Source organism: Rana temporaria, chromosome 1, assembly GCF_905171775.1.
Source record: "Rana temporaria chromosome 1, aRanTem1.1, whole genome shotgun sequence".
Lineage (NCBI taxonomy): Eukaryota > Metazoa > Chordata > Amphibia > Anura > Ranidae > Rana > Rana temporaria.
Window position 1 is genome coordinate 391,707,295 of NC_053489.1, and position 15,801 is coordinate 391,723,095.

General features: G+C 51.2%; 1 protein-coding gene across 3 annotated transcripts in view; it reads right to left on the minus strand.

Moving 5' to 3' along the window:
* LOC120912609 (methyl-CpG-binding domain protein 3) overlaps positions 1-5,632 on the minus strand; it is a 44,728-nt gene extending 39,096 nt beyond the window's left edge. Inside the window, exon 1 of one of the 3 annotated variants that reach the window (XM_040322621.1) lies at positions 5,423-5,632. In XM_040322621.1, the coding sequence (XP_040178555.1) occupies positions 5,423-5,532 (110 nt within the window). In that variant the 5' untranslated portion in view covers positions 5,533-5,632. The remainder of the gene's footprint in view (positions 1-5,422) is intronic. The other 2 variants (XM_040322622.1, XM_040322623.1) reach the window with 2 other exon arrangements.
* Positions 5,633-15,801: the final 10,169 nt, after the last annotated feature.

The following is a 15,801-nucleotide window of genomic DNA, read 5'->3' on the forward strand; positions in this document are numbered from 1 at the left end:
TGAACCTCCACTTGAACTTGTAATGCTTAACTTGTAATACCAACGGCCACCACCAGATGGCGCCAGCTCACAAAAGGAAGAGCTGGGGACTTCACAAGGCCGCGGCCTCAATTACCGGACATCACGGGCCCCCCGCGATCGAGCGGCGGGGACCTAGTCCGCCGTGATCCTGGGGAAAAGGCGCTCCGTGGACTAGGCCAAAACCGCGGCCTCACCTAAAACATCCTGTGCCCGCAGCGATCCTGCGAAAAGGCTGCGAGTGGCAGATGCCACTCGCGGCCTTTTCCCAGGATCACGGCGAGCTGCGGGCAGGATGTTTTAGGCGAGGCCGCGGCTTCGGCCTAGTCCGCGGAGCGCCGATCCTATGGAACAGATTTTTATTTTTTTTTGCCCACCTGGCGACCGGGATTTGTCGAGCCCTGGTGTAGTATCAGTGTGAACCCAGCCTCAGAGTGCCCTCATTCTGTATGAAAGCACAGGAGGTGGCACCTTTGGACAGTAGCATTGTCAGTCTGAGGGAATGAGTCCCCACACTGCATAATTAGTTAGAACAAACATTTTTTTTTACTTTTAGGAAAAAGGTTTTATGGAAGAGGTGATCGTTTTAACCTCTTATACCCCGATAGCGCGAAAATTGCAAATACCGGCATGGTATTTGGGTACCACATTGCAAATACAGCTGTGCGCAGAGCGCACGCCCTGCGTGCTCCTCGCACAGTTACTAGCGGCTAACAGATTCACTGCTTGCGATCAGTTTTCCGATCATGCAACCACCAATCACAGTGGTCACATGAACATAAAAGGGTCGGGAGGCACCAGCGCCAAGGGGCTAAAGTGATTGTAAAGTCTGTTTTTATATATATATATATATATATATATATATATATATATATATATATAAAAAAAACTAACATGTTATACTTACCTGCTCTCTGCAGTGGTTTTGCACAGGGCAGCCCAGATCCCCTTCTTGTGTCCCTCTTCACTGCTTCTGGCCCCTCCCTCCTGTCAATGGTGCCGCTGCTGTGTCTCAGCCAATCAGGTAGGAGAGTCCCTGACAGCTGAGGCAGTCATGGACATCGCTGGACAAAGATGGGGCTCAGGTAAGTATTAGGGTGGCTGCTGCATACAGAAGGCTTTTTATCTTAAAGTGATTTTTTATTTATTTTTTGTAAAAAAAAAAAAAAAAAAAAAAATTAAAAACACTTTACAAACATGTTATACTTGGCTGCGCTGTGCAGTGGTTTTGCACAGAACAGCGCAAATCCTCCTCTTCAATGGTCCCTCTTCGGTGCTCCTGGCACTTCTCTCAGCTTGTTATGGGGGCACCCAGTATGCATTAAGACACAGAGCAGCAACCCGGCCTCGCCCCCTCTCTCTCCTAATTGAGGGCAGTGGGAGCCAATGGCGCTGCGCTGCCGTCTCAGCCAATGAGAAGAGAAGTCCCAAGCAGCAGTCTTTCATACAACATCGCTGGATCTAGATTAGAGGAGCTGCTACACACAGAAGGCTTTTTATCTTAATGCATAGAATACCTTTACAACTCCTTTAACCACTTGCTAATCAGCCGTCGTAGTTATACTGCTGCAGATCGGCTCTAATCGACGTAGGTGTACGGCGCTTCGTGCAATAGATACAATGTGTGCGGCGCCGGTGGCCTCAATGTCCGGCAGCCACCCGCAATCGCTCCACAGAGCCAGAATGGGGGGGATCTGTCAATGTAAACTGTTCTGTCAGGGAAGTACAGTGTGATAGTCTGTTCCTAGTGATTAGGAACAGCATCTCTGTAGTCAGTCCACTCCCCCGAGTTAGAAACACATTTAACCCCTTGATCGCCCCCTAGTGTTAACTGTATAAATTACACTGACAGGAAAAGGGTTATCAGTGCATTTTTATAGCACTGATCGCAGTATAATGGTCAATGGCCCAAAAAAAATACCGATGAAGTAATTTGTTTTATTTTTTTGGGGGGGGGGGGGGGGAGATATTATAGCAAAAAATATTGTTTTCTCAAAATTGTCAGTCTTTTTTTCGTTTATAGCGAATAAAACCGCAGAAGTGATCAAATACCACCAAAAGAAAGCTCTATTTGCTTGGGTACACGACTGCGCAATTGTCAGTTAAAGCGACGCAGTGCCGTATCGTAAAAATGGCCTGGTCATTAAGGGGGTAAATCCTCCTGGGGCTGAAGTGGTTAAAGAGGCGTTCCACTGCTTGTTAAGTTTATTAAGTCAGCAGCTGCAAAAAGCATAGCTGCTGACTTAATAAACAGACACTCACCTGTCCCACGGTCCAGTGGTGTGGCCGTCCGATGCCTCGCTCCTCTCCCCCTCGCCGGCATTGTAAGTGACAGCTTACGGTTTCACAGTCGGTAGCGCACTGTCAGTGGCCAGGCAATCTTCTGGAACCTGTCCCAGAAGATTGCAGCTGGGGTTGCCTAGGGGGAGAGGAAGAGTCTAGACAGCCAGAAGATGGGAGGAGCAAGTGGGACAGGAAGTCCCTCTGAAAAAAAAAAAAAAAAAAAAAAAAAAAAAAAACAACAGATACCCACACCCCCCCCTAAAAAAATATGACATTCCAATTGTGGCACGTCAGGGGGCAAGGAGTACTTAAAGCGGAAGTTCCACTTTAAGCAAGCCGGTCACAGTAAAATGGTTGGTCTAATCACTGTGTGCGAGAGCTTTTCTTTTGACAAGCAACAGAGATGCTACCTGGATCACCAGATGAAAAATAAAAGGAAGCCTTAGGCCTCATGCACACTGGACGTTTTTACAGCAGCTGTTTTTGGCAGTAGACGTTTTTTTCTACAGTCAAACTCTCCATCATGTTATCCTATGTGTCCATGCACACATAGGCTGTTAGTTTTGGGCAGTGGCGTTTTTGAGCAGTAAAAAAAAATAAAAATAAAAACTAGTGGCTCTTTTCAGCTGTAAAAACACTTTAAGGCCCCTTTCACACGGGGCGGATCAGTAATGATCCACCTCCGTATGCTGAGCGGGAATCGCTCCGTTGATCCCAGCTGAGCCGGCGGATGACAGGGCACTCCCCGCACACTGTGCAGGGACCGCCCTGTCTTTTCTCCGCTCTCCCCTATGGGGGGGGGGAAAAATCGGATGAACACGGACCGTCTTGTCCGTGTTCATCCGATCCGATGAAGGAAGAATAGGGGTTTCTTCCGTCTGCAAAATCGGATCTTTGCGGAGGCTGACGAGATCTGGTGTCAGCAGATGTTCATCCGCGATCTCATAGGGACCAATGTATGTCCCTTTTTCATCCGCCAATGGATGAAAAATCAGACATACGGTCCACACGTGTGAAAGGGGCCTTACGCTCCATGCACACTGAAGCTAAAAAAAGCTATAAAAAACGCCAGTAGCTTTGCAACGTTTTTTAGTGTTTTTGCAGTAGCTTTAATCAGCGTTTTTCAGTGTAGCTTGTTTGTTTTTTAATGGATAAAAAACACTAAAAAACGCTGGCGCCACGTTTGAGCGTTTATCACGGCCGAAATACGGCACTTTGAACGAAAAGCAAAGCTCGTTAAAGCGGTGGTTCACCCTCAATAACAACATTCTAGCATTAAATTAAGCATAGTAGCGCGAGCTACAGTATGCCTTTATTTATTTTTTTTGCCCCGTACTCACTGTTTAATCCTATAGTGAAGATTCTGACTCCCCGCGGGGAATGAGCGTTCCTATCCAGAGGGAAGATGATTGACAGCCGGCTATGGCACGTCACGCTCCCCGAAGATAGCCGGAGTAGGTCTCGGCTCTTCACGGCGCCTGCGCACAGACTAGGCGCAGGCGCCGTGAAGAGCCAAGTCCTATTTCGGCTATTTCCGGAGAAGCGTGACGCGCCAGAGCCGGCCGTCAATAATCTTCCCTCTGGATAGGAATGCCCATTCCCCGCGGGGAGTCAGAATCTTCACTATAGGATTACACAGTGAGTACGGGGCAAAAAAATAAATAAAGGCATACTGTAGCTCACGCTACTATGCTTAATTTAATGCTAGAAAAAAAATTATAGGGTGAACCCCCTCTTTAACACTAAAAAACGCCCAGGTGTGCATGGGTACATAGACTAACATAGAGTTCAGTTTATGGGCTTTAAAGCAGAGCTCCGCTGAAAAAAAAAATATTAAAAGCCAGCAGCTAACTTTTAATATTAGGACACTTACCTGTCCTGGAGTCCAGCGCCGTCTGCAGCAGAGGACGAGCGATCCCTCGTCACTCTGCTGCTCCCCCCGCCATCCTCGGTGAAGGAACCAGGAAGTGAAGCGCTCCGGCTTCACTGCCTGGTTCCCTACGGTGCATGTGCGAGTCGCGCTACGCCCGCCAATTGGCTCCCGCTGTGTACTGGGAGCCGAGTGTTCCCAGAACACAACGGGGGGTGGACGGGAGGTGATGTCATGCCCGAGACTGTGTGGCCGGCAGTGGGTGCAAATACCTGTCTTTAGACAGGTATTCCCACCCCCCTCCCCCTGAAAGGTGTCAAATGTGACACCGGAGGGGCAGAGGGTTCCACTTAAAAAAAAAAAAAAAGCCAAACGCCAATAAACTATAGTTTATCAGCTTCAGTGTGCATGGAGCCCAACGCTGATAAATGCTCAAAAACGTCTTTCACCAGCGTTTAATGTTATTGAGCCATTGAAAAATAAAAAATAAAATTTCTTCAGCGGAAAAACGCTATTGAAAAAACTTTGGAAAAAGCTGAAAAACTCACTGCAAAGCTACTGGCGTTTTTATAACGTTATTTTAACGTCCAGTGTGCATGAGGCCTAAAAAGTAAATTAAAACAAATGCAGCCATCGCAGCTAATTGCATAGTCTGGTTGAAAAAGAAGACACAAGTCCATATAGTTCAACCAAAAAGAAAAAAAATCACATCGAAACCCTCACATACAAATCCTATACCCACAGTTGATCCAGAGGAAAGGTAGTTGGGAAGCTGCAATATGATAAATGTTTACTTAAACTGATGCCCTGTGTGCATGGAGCCTTCTTATCAGGTCCCATAGTACTCCAGCTGAAAATAACTGTCACGTTTTTTTTTAAGAAAGTCTCCTTATACCAGTATAAGGATGGTATAGGTAACAGTTATTTTCAGTTGGAGTCCAATAGGATTTGATAAGAACAGTCACATGGCTAAAATAAAGACATTAGCGTAGTGACTTGAGCTGTTTATCCTCCTATGGAAGTTAGTAGCATGTTTCTATAGCGCGCCTATACAACCTACCCGCGTGCAGCTCTTGTACTATTCTGATGTGCTCTGCCCCCCTATATGAAGACCCCCCTCCCCTCCACCTTGCCTGCCCATTCACACACACACCATCCTGAGCCGCTCTCCCCCATCCCCCTGGGATTCCTCAATCTCTCCTAACATGTGTCCTGCAGCCCACACTAGTTAGGAAGTAAAAGAATAAACACCTATAGTAATAGACATCGCTCTTCCCCGCGGACAGCCCTGATCTACGGGTCACCTCTTCCTTCTTCCAACCCTGCGGCAGCGCCGAGCATTCCCAACGTTTCCTCTCCATTCCGCTCCCGCCGGTCACTTTCTGGACCTCCGGCAGCCGTATCACTCCGCCGACATTGGACGGTGCTGATTGGCTCCCGGCTCCACGTGCTGAGACGCACTCTTTGAAAAACATGGCGGAAGGAGAAAGCCGTGAGGTGTACTATTGTTGTCAGCGCCCGCGACATTGTATCCGTAGCGGCCGCGACGCAATTATCGCGATAGCCGCGGCCATGTTGACCTTTCGGGAGCTCTTTTGTTCTGAACAGTGGTCGTGTGTAGATGCCGGAGGCTTGAAGGACGTAGTGCAAGAGTAGTATATGATTTGTTGTGTTTAAAAAAATAATAATATGGAGGCTCGTGAGTGAAGTTAGGCCTTTCCAGTCATAGATGAAATGCAATTGAGATCAGGATGCAGGCTTTGAAAATTGGATGTCGTCTTAAAAAGCGGTAAATTAGCTATAAAACATTACTCTGTCACCTCTGTAGTTGCAGGCATTGTAGAATAATTTAAAGTTAGCACCAAGAACACTTCTTTCAGTAGTTCATGTTACTCTGTGTTCCCCCTCCCAACAGTGACTTGGCAGCCAGCTAAATTGGTGGTCTTCCACTGGGCCACGGCCATAGACCACTGCCAAACCTCCCAACTCTCATGCCTCCAGCCTGCTAACTCAGTGGTTCTTCACCATGGGCCATAGACCACTGCCAAACCTCCCATCTCTCATGCCTCCAGCCAGCTAAATCTGTGGTTCTCTGCCACGGCCACAAACCTCCCATCTCTCATGCCTCCAGCCAGCTAAATCGGTGGTTCTCTGCCACGGCCACAAACCTCCCATCTTTCATGCCTCCAGCCAGCTAAATCGGTGGTTCTCTGCCACGGCCACAAACCTCCCATCTCTCAGGCCTCCAGCCAGCTAAATTGGTGGTTCACCACTGGGTCACGGGCCATAGACCACTGCCAAACCTCCCCTCTCTCCGGCCTCCAGACAGCTAAATCAGTGGTTTTCCACCACTGGGTCACGGGCCATAGACCACTGCCAAACCTCCCATCTCTCAGGCCTCCAGCCAGCTAAATCGGTGGTTCTCCGCCACGGCCATAGACCACCTCCAAACCTCCCATCTCTCAGGCCTCCAGCCAGCAAAATTGGTGGTTCTCCGCTACGGCCATAGACCACTGCCAAACCTCCCATCTCTCAAGCCAGCTTAATCACTGGTTCTCCACCACTGCCAAGCCTGCCATCTCTCAGGCCTCCAGCCAGCTAAATCAGTGGTTCTCCGCCATAGACCACTGCCATACTTCCCATTTCTCAGGCCTCCAGCCAGCTAAATCAGTATTTCTCCACCACTGGGTCATGGGCCATAGACCACTGCCAAACCTCCCATCTCTCAGGCCTCCAGCCAGCTAAATCAGTGGTTCTCCACCACTGGGTCATAGGCCACTGCCAAACCTCCCATCTCTCAGGCCTCCAGCCAGCTAAAGATCCCTAAGACCCCTTCACACTGAGGCGGTTTTTAGGCATTTTAGCACTAGAAATAGTGCCTGAAATCCATCTTCAATTCATTTCAGTGTGACTTTTCACACTGGAGCGGTGTGTTAGTGGAATGTTAGGAAAAGTCCTGCAAGCAGCATCTTTGGGGCAGTTTGGGTGCCCTGTATTTAGTACTCCCAAAACGTCTTGCCCATTGAAATGAATGGTCAGCGCTTCCAAAGCCCATCGGAAGAGCTACAACACGGGCGCTTTTAATGTATACCAAAAAAATGGCGCCTTGTGGATAAGAACATATAACAGCTGCGAACAAATCACTAAACTGTGTAGAATTATAAAGTAAAGAATAGGGCGCTATTCATATGAAAAACTGGTACAAAGAAAAACACTGCATCAAACTCAAATGTGCACATAAATGAAAAAATAAGCAAGCATTAAGGGCCAAATCCACAAAGCAGATGCGCCGACTTAACTCGAGATTTCTAAATTTACACCGCGCGTATCTTTGCGCCCGATCCTCAAAACGAGATACGCCTTAAAACCAGGTTTTTCCGTCCTACCTAAAAAAAAAATTACTCCGGGGCTTCCACGGACACAAATTACGCTAGTCACGCCGCTGTTTTTGATAGGCAAAGATGCAAATGAGGGAGATAGGGCGATCCACAAAATTAAGTGTGTGCGCCGTAGATTACGCCCTGTGCGCACCTGTTAGTTTCCCGGCGGGAAGTTACACTTTATAAAAGCAGCCCTAATTTTACACCTGCCGTGTAAATGTCTGCTGAAGCAACACCATTGAGGAAGAGCTGAGCACACACATTTGCTGGACTACAATCTGTCTGCCAACATGCCAGGGCCATCCATGTTCCTAACTGCACTCGTTACTTTAGAGGCGCAAAGAAGGAGGAGGGCACAGAGGAGGAGGAGGGCACAGGAGAGGGTATACCGCCCACGCCGAGATCTCTTTGGCATGACTGCTTCTGAGGTCTATGGCAACTTCCGTTTCAACCGTGAAGCCATCCTGGAATTAACCAGAATCGTGCAGGATGATCTCACCACCCCAACACAACGATCCCATGCCCTGCCGCCTCTGATCAAAGTAATGGCAACACTCCATTTCCTTGCCACTGGCTCTTTCCAACGCACATGTGGCGGTCTGGCTGGGATGGCACAATCCTCCATGAGCAGGTGTGTGCACCAAGTAGTCCCTGCAATACTGAGACGCATGGGCAATCAATTCCAAAAACCCACCCAGGAGGTCCAGCGATTGAAAACCATGACGGACTTTTACCACATTGCCCGATTCCCACGGACCATCAGGGCCATTGATTGTACCCATGTGGCACTACAGCCCCCCCCATGAGACAGAGCACATGTTCCGTAATAGGAAGCACTGGCATTCCATAAATGTCCAGGTCATAGTGGATGCACAATCCCTCATCTGGCACGTCTGTGCAAAATTCCCTGGATCCTGCCATGACAGCTACATCTTCCGGCAGACCAACATCTCCAGAGATTTGGAGCTGAACATGTATGGGGACAGCTGGCTGGTTGGTGAGTGACATGGGTGTCAGGTATGACTCCCCCCCCCATGATGCAGACATCACGAGGGGCACATGCATGACTAACATCCTCCTGTCTTTTCCCTTACAGGTGACTCTGGATATGCACTGGGACCCCATATGATGACCCCATTCCGGAACCCCCAAACCCCAGGAGAGCAAAGTTCTGAGGCTCACATTCGTACCCATGCAGTTGTGGAACGCACATTTGGGCTCCTGAAGTCCCGCTTCAGATGCCTGGATAAGTCTGGGGGTACACTGTTGTATTCCCCAGACTTTGTGTGCCAGATCATCGGTGCATGTTGTATTCTGCACAACTTTGCAGTGAGAAGGGGCCTGGAGATTGACATACGTGCTGACCTGACCCCCGACCCAGACATTCCCCCCCCCTAACCAACTCTACCCGGTCTGCTGAGGGCACAGCAGCCAGGAGACGCCTCGCAGAAGGCATTTTTTCACAGTAAACACACATTAATTATGTCACAATGAGAATGTTTCTTTGCACAGTAAACGCACATTAATTATGTCACAATGAGAATGCATGAATGCACACCACTGTGGTCCCTAGCACAGACACATCACATGCACATCGAATTGGATTAGATCCAAGTACCCCCCCCCCCCCTTTGGTACTTGGGAGCAGTAACGCCACGCCACGGCTCCAATTATGTCACTGTGCATTCATACACCATTCAGGAACCTGGGATCACTTCTCCCTGGTCCTGGGGATCCCTTCTCCACCAAAACTGAGGGTGACACCCTTATTTTATCAGGAATACCAATCACCCCCCCCCCCCCACATTCACACACATAAATCAAATCATAAATACAGTATACCAAAATAAATAATAATAAAAAAAAAATCATAAAAATAAAAAAACAAAAGTATCCCTGCTAATTTAGTTGCGGCGGCGAGTGCTACGCCTGGGCTGGCCACGGCCAACCGGAGGATCTTCATTGGGGGGGGGGTGTGAGCAGGGGAAGGAGGATCCTCCTGGGGGGGGTGAGCAGGGGAAGGAGGAGCCTCCCCTGGTGACTGTCCTGCTGGCCTGCCCTCCAAGGCCACTGCTATCCTTGTGAGACAGGCAGTGAGGGCAGCCGCATTGGCCTGGCCAGACCTGGTATTGTCCTGCACAGCCTGGGTCAGGGCACTCACCTCCTGGGCCACGCCTGTTGTGGCGGTCTGCAGGTCATTCAAGCATGTGATGACCGCCACTGAGTTGGTGGCCACATCACCGAGTGCCTCCTTCATTACACCCAGGCTGTGCTCCATCTGGGTCACTTTTTGTTTCATTTGAGCCAGAGTGCGGGTCTGCCGGGCATTGTCCCTCAGCAGACTGACCGGCAGACGCTCGGCCACCCCCCTGGTCTCCTGGGTCGTTATCCTGCCTGCCCCTGAGGCTTGTGGCCTGGGAGGAGGGGAGAGAGTGACCCTTGTGGGTTGCGGCCTGTTGGGGGAGGAGTGGGAGGGGCTACCCCTGATGGTGGCCTGACTGCTGCCAGCCTCTGGGGAAGCCTCAAAGGTCATCCTATCAGAGGCCAGAAGGATTTCCCTGCCAAGCTGTAGATCTTCTTCCTCCACCCCCTCATCCTCCTCCTCCTCCCCCTCAACCTCCTCATGAGGGGAGGTTTGGCCACTCCCCTCCCCTGGGGAATCCTGCCCTTCTTGGGACTCATCATCAGCCTGTCTTGGGGGTGGTGCAGCAGCCTGGCCTGATGGGCCAGCAACCTCCTGGCCTGATGGGCCAGCAACCTCCTGGCCTGATGGGCCTGCAACCTCCTGGCCTGATGGGCCTGCAACCTCCTGGCCATCTGTGGAGGACACAAAACAATCACAGGTTTGAGGATCAGGACACTGAAAACACTACTCTAGCTATTCTTTCCCTATCAATTCAGCAGCAGCAGCACTATCCCTCCTCTCACTAAGAATGCAGGTTCGGAATGAATCTAAAATGGATGCTGCCCTAGAGGTGGGAGGGTCAGGGAGGGAGGGTATGCTGCTGATTGGCTGGAATGTGTCTGCTGACTGTGAAATTGAGGGTCAAAGTTTGCTCAATGAAAAATAATAGGAGGCGGATCGAACATCGCATATGTTCGCGCGCATCGGCGAACGCGCAAAATTTGCCGCTATTTATTCGCCGGCGAACAGTTCTGTACATCTCTAATCGCCACATGGACCACCAGGGAAGCCCACCCTGGACCACCAGGGAAGGGCAGATAAATAAAAAAGCCCCAAAAAAAAAAAAAAAGGGCCAAATTCTCAAAAAAGCTGCCTAACTTAACTTTCAGCAGTTAAGTTACACGGCCTTAAAATTTCTACCTAAGTGCACGATCCACAAAGCACTTACCTAGAAATTACACGCCGTGTAACTTAAGTGCCTCCGTCGCAAGGCGGTCCTCCTCTCCGGGGGGCGATTACTATTTAAATGAGGCGCACTCCCGCGCCGGCCGTACTGCGCATGCGTGTGACGTAATTTTCCCGACGTGCAGCGCGCGAACGTAATTTACGCCGGGCTTTGTGGATTGCGACGGGACAATAAAGTTGCGACGGGTGAAAAAAAAAATGAAAAATTGACAGCGTTCCTGAGGGAGAACTCCATGCCAATTTTCAAAGAAAAAACCGGCATGGGTTCCCCCCCCCCAGGAGCATACCAGGCCCTTAGGTCTGGTATGGGTTGTAAGGAGACCCCCCTACGCCGAAAAATCGACGTAGGGGGTCCCCCTACAATCCATACCAGACCCGTATCCAAAGCACGCTACCCGGCCGGCCAGGAATGGGGACGAGCGAGCGCCCCCCCCCTCCTGAGCCGTACCAGAACGCATGCCCTCAACATGGGGGGGTTGGGTGCTCTGGGGCAGGGGGGCGCACTGCGGGCCCCCCCACCCCAGAGCACCCTGTCCCCATGTTGATGAGGACAGGACCTCTTCCCGACAACCCTGGCCGTTGGTTGTCGGGGTCTGCAAGGGCGGGGGGCTTATCGGAATCTGGGAGTCCCCTCAAATAAGGGGGCCCCCAGATACCGGCCCCCCACCCTAAGTGAATGGATATGGAGTACATCGTACCCCTACCCATTCACCTGGAGGCAAAGTGATAGTTATTAAACACACAACACAAGGGTTTTTAAAATCATTTATTAGTCTGCTCCGGAGGCCCCCCCTGTCTTCTTTAGCTCTAATACCAGGGAGGGCTTCTTCTTCCACTCTCCGGGGGTCTTCTCCGCTCTCCGGGGGTCTTCTCCGCTCTCCGGGGGTCTTCTTCTATCTTCGCCGCTCTCCACTGTTGACTCGGCGCACCCCGGTTCTTCTCCAGCTGTCCGGTGCCTTCTCCTTCAGCGCTGGCTGCCTGCTATCTTCGTGTGTTAGCTCAATTACTAGCAGGCAGCCAGCGCGGTCTTCTGTGACGTCATGTTCTTCTCTTCTGTTCTTCTCCCCTCTTCCGATGTTGACTCGACGCCTCTTCTCACTGCAATGATGGAAGCGCGCCTTGCATCCCATTTATATAGGCATCACCGTCCCATCATGCTCCGGTAGGTACCCACGTGGGTAGGCACCCACCACGTGGGTACCTACCGGAGCATGATGGGACGGTGAGGCCTATATAAATGGGATGCAAGGTGCGCTTCCATCATTACAGTGAGAAGAGGCGACGTGTCAAAATCGGAAGAAGGGAGAAGAAGAGAATAGAAGAACATGACGTCACAGAAGACCGCGCTGGCTGCCTGCTAGTAATTGAGCTAACACACGAAGATAGCAGGCAGCCAGCGCTGAAGGAGAAGGCACCGGACAGCTGGAGAAGAACCGGGGTGCGCCGAGTCAACAGCGGAGAGCGGCGAAGATAGAAGAAGACCCCCGGAGAGCGGAGAAGACCCCCGGAGAGCGGAAGAAGAAGCCCTCCCTGGTATTAGAGCTAAAGAAGACAGGGGGGGGCCTCCGGAGCAGACTAATAAATGATTTTAAAAACCCTTGTGTTGTGTGTTTAATAACTATCACTTTGCCTCCAGGTGAATGGGTAGGGGTACGATGTACTCCATATCCATTCACTTAGGGTGGGGGGCCGGTATCTGGGGGCCCCCTTATTTGAGGGGACTCCCAGATTCCGATAAGCCCCCCGCCCGCAGACCCCGACAACCAACGGCCAGGGTTGTCGGTAAGAGGTCCTGTCCTCATCAACATGGGGACAGGGTGCTCTGGGGTGGGGGGGCCCGCAGTGCGCCCCCCTGCCCCAGAGCACCCAACCCCCCCATGTTGAGGGCATGCGGCCTGGTAGGGCTCAGGAGGGGGGGGGCGCTCGCTCGTCCCCACTCCCATTCCTGGCCGGCCGGGTAGCGTGCTTTGGATACGGGTCTGGTATGGATTGTAGGGGGACCCCCTACGTCGATTTTTCGGCGTAGGGGGGGTCTCCTTACAACCCATACCAGACCTAAGGGCCTGGTATGCTCCTGGGGGGGAACCCATGCCGGTTTTGATTTTACAAATTGCCGTGGAGTTCTCCCTCGGGAATGCATACCAAATGCCGTCGCTTGAATGGGCTTTTACATGGTGTGACTAACTTTCCACATTGTAAAACCAGCCCTAGTTTTGCGCAAGCAAATCGGAACTTACGCAGAAATCACAATGCTGAAAAGCGTTGTGGATCTGCTTAAGTCCTCATTTGCATACTCAAAGCGGCATTTCAATGAGAAATGCCCCCAGCGGCGGATGCGGTACTGCATCCTAAGATCTGACCGTGTAAGTGTCTTACACATGTCAGATCTTCTGCCTAACTTTGGAAAAAGCCTTTTGAGGATCGTTTCCAAAGTTAGGCACAGAGATAGGCAGGCTGAACAGCAGTTCCGCCTGCGTATCTCTTTTGAGAATTTGGCCCAAAGTCTGTTAAAAAAAAAAAAAAAAAAGCATTAAAAAAAAAAAAGATGCCAATCAGTGCCCACAAATGGGCACCATTTCAGTGCCCATCTGTGCCGCCCATGAGTGCCCATCTGTGCCGCCCATGAGTGCCCATCAGTGCCGCCCATGAGTGCCCATCAGTGCCGCCCATGAGTGCCCATCTGTGCCGCCCATGAGTGCCCATCAGTGCTGCCCATGAGTGCCCATCAGTGCCGCCTATGTGTGCCCATCAGTGCTGCCTATGTGTGCCCATCAGTGCCACATACAAGCACCACCAATCAGTGCCACCTCATCTGTGCCCATCAGTACTACCTCATCGATGTCCATCAGTGCCATCTCATCGGTGCCCATCAGTGCCGCCATATCAGTGCCCGAAATTGAAAGAGAAAACTTACTTATTTACAAAAAAATTAACAGAAAAAAATAAAAACTTATTTTTTTTTCAAAATGTTCAGTCTTTTTTTAGTTGTTGCGCAAAAAAAAAAATCGCAGAGGTGATCAAATACCACCAAAAGAAAGCTCTATTTGTGGGGAAAAGAGGACGCCAATTTTGTTTGGGTACAGTGTAGCATGACCGCGCAATTGCCATTCAAAGTGCGACAGTGCTGAAAGCTGAAAATTGGCTTGGGCGGGAAGGTGCGTAAGTGCCCTGTATGGAAGTGGTTAAACAGCACTAAAGTGCCACTAAAACTAACAGCGCTTTAGCACTGCCTCGGCCCCAGTCTGAAAGGGGTCTTAACCTCCCATAATGCCTTCCAGCTCTCATAGCCCCCCAACCTCCCATAGTGGCCTACAGTGCCTCCAACCCCCCTGAGGGCTTTTAATAACTTTAAGGCCCCTTTCACAGGTGCGGTGGCGGTATAGCGGCGGTATTCAGCCGCTAGCGGTGCGGTTTTAACCCCCGCTAGCGGCCGAAAAAGGATAAATACCGCTGGCATGGTATAAATACCGCTGGCGGTGGTATAGCCACGGTTTCCCATTGCTTTCAATGGGAAGGAGCGGTAAACACACCGCTCCAAAGATGCTGCTGGCAGGACTTTTGGAGCGGTCCTGCTAGCGCACCGCTCCAGTGTGAATACCCTCGGCTTTCACACTGGAGAAACAGCAGCTGCTGTTTAGGGTCGGTTTGCAGGCGCTATTTTTAGTGCAATAGCGCCTGCAAACCGCCCCATTGTGAAAGGGGTCTAATGCCGCGTACACACGACCGTTTCTCAAGTCGTCTTCCAGGACAGCTTCTTGAGACCTTGGGCTCCTCCCTCTGGGTCAGGAAACACGCACACCCCTTTCTTTAAATGTGGTCCTCCAGGCCTCCCTCCTCAGTTATTGTGTTTCCTGCCAGAAGGGAAGGAGCACGTTAGGGACTAGGGAGCTCTAATTCCCAGGACTGTCCTGGGTAGGAGACCCTTGCTGGACTCTCCTCTGCCTGCGGCACCCCTCTGTTCTAGGAAGAAGAGGTGGTTGCCGTTCCCACGGCTGTCGGTTGCTCAGAGAGAGCAGGACTCCTTTTTGGCACCAGTCCCCCAAGCCCTGGTACCTGTAATCCGGGTTGTCCTCGGACAGTGCTGGGCAAACAAGCTCCGGACCGTTCCTTCAGGTGGGAGCTTCCAGCGGACCAGGAGGTACAGCAGCGGTGGCGGCGGCGAGAGACGCTGGCTTGCCATGCCGTTCTGCGCAGTAAGCAGTTGGCTTCCTCCTTCCGGAACGACGCTGAGGGGCGGGTTCTCTGCGTTCCACCGGGCGGAAGTAACGTCGCTGGCGGAACGGGGTCGTGAAGGAGCGCCGCATGGATACAGTCCCGTCCTGTAGCAGCGCGGCGTGGGATAGCAGGCACCAGGAGCGGTGCTAACAAGCTCGGCGGGGCCGCGCAGACACCAGGGGCTATGGAGGAAGCTGGTATGGCTACAGACTCCGGTTCCACCGGCCCTGGCATCTCTCAGGTAAGGCGGCAAGGGTAGGCCATACCTTACACTGGGGGATTAGGTAGACCTACACAAATAATCGCGGAGAGAATCGCGATTTCGATTCTCCTCCTCCGCGATCTCCCCGCAGAATGACCGACGATTCTCCTACATGTCACCGCCGTCCACGTAACCAGCGTGGAACGCAAATGGCGGATAAAGGAACTGACGTCCGCAACCGGAACGGACGTCAGTTATCAGATGCAGCGTGATGCCTGGACGTGGGCGGTACCACCATGCTTCTCGGCCGGCGGTTGATTTTGATTTGATTTTGTTGGCTCGGCTTAAGCTGCAAATGAAATGGCAGAGACCCCATCTTCTACAGGTCAGCTGTAACATCTTTGATGCTACTTCTCTCATACAGTCCCAGATCTGTCCGATTCAGACAGCTGCGCTTGGTTTT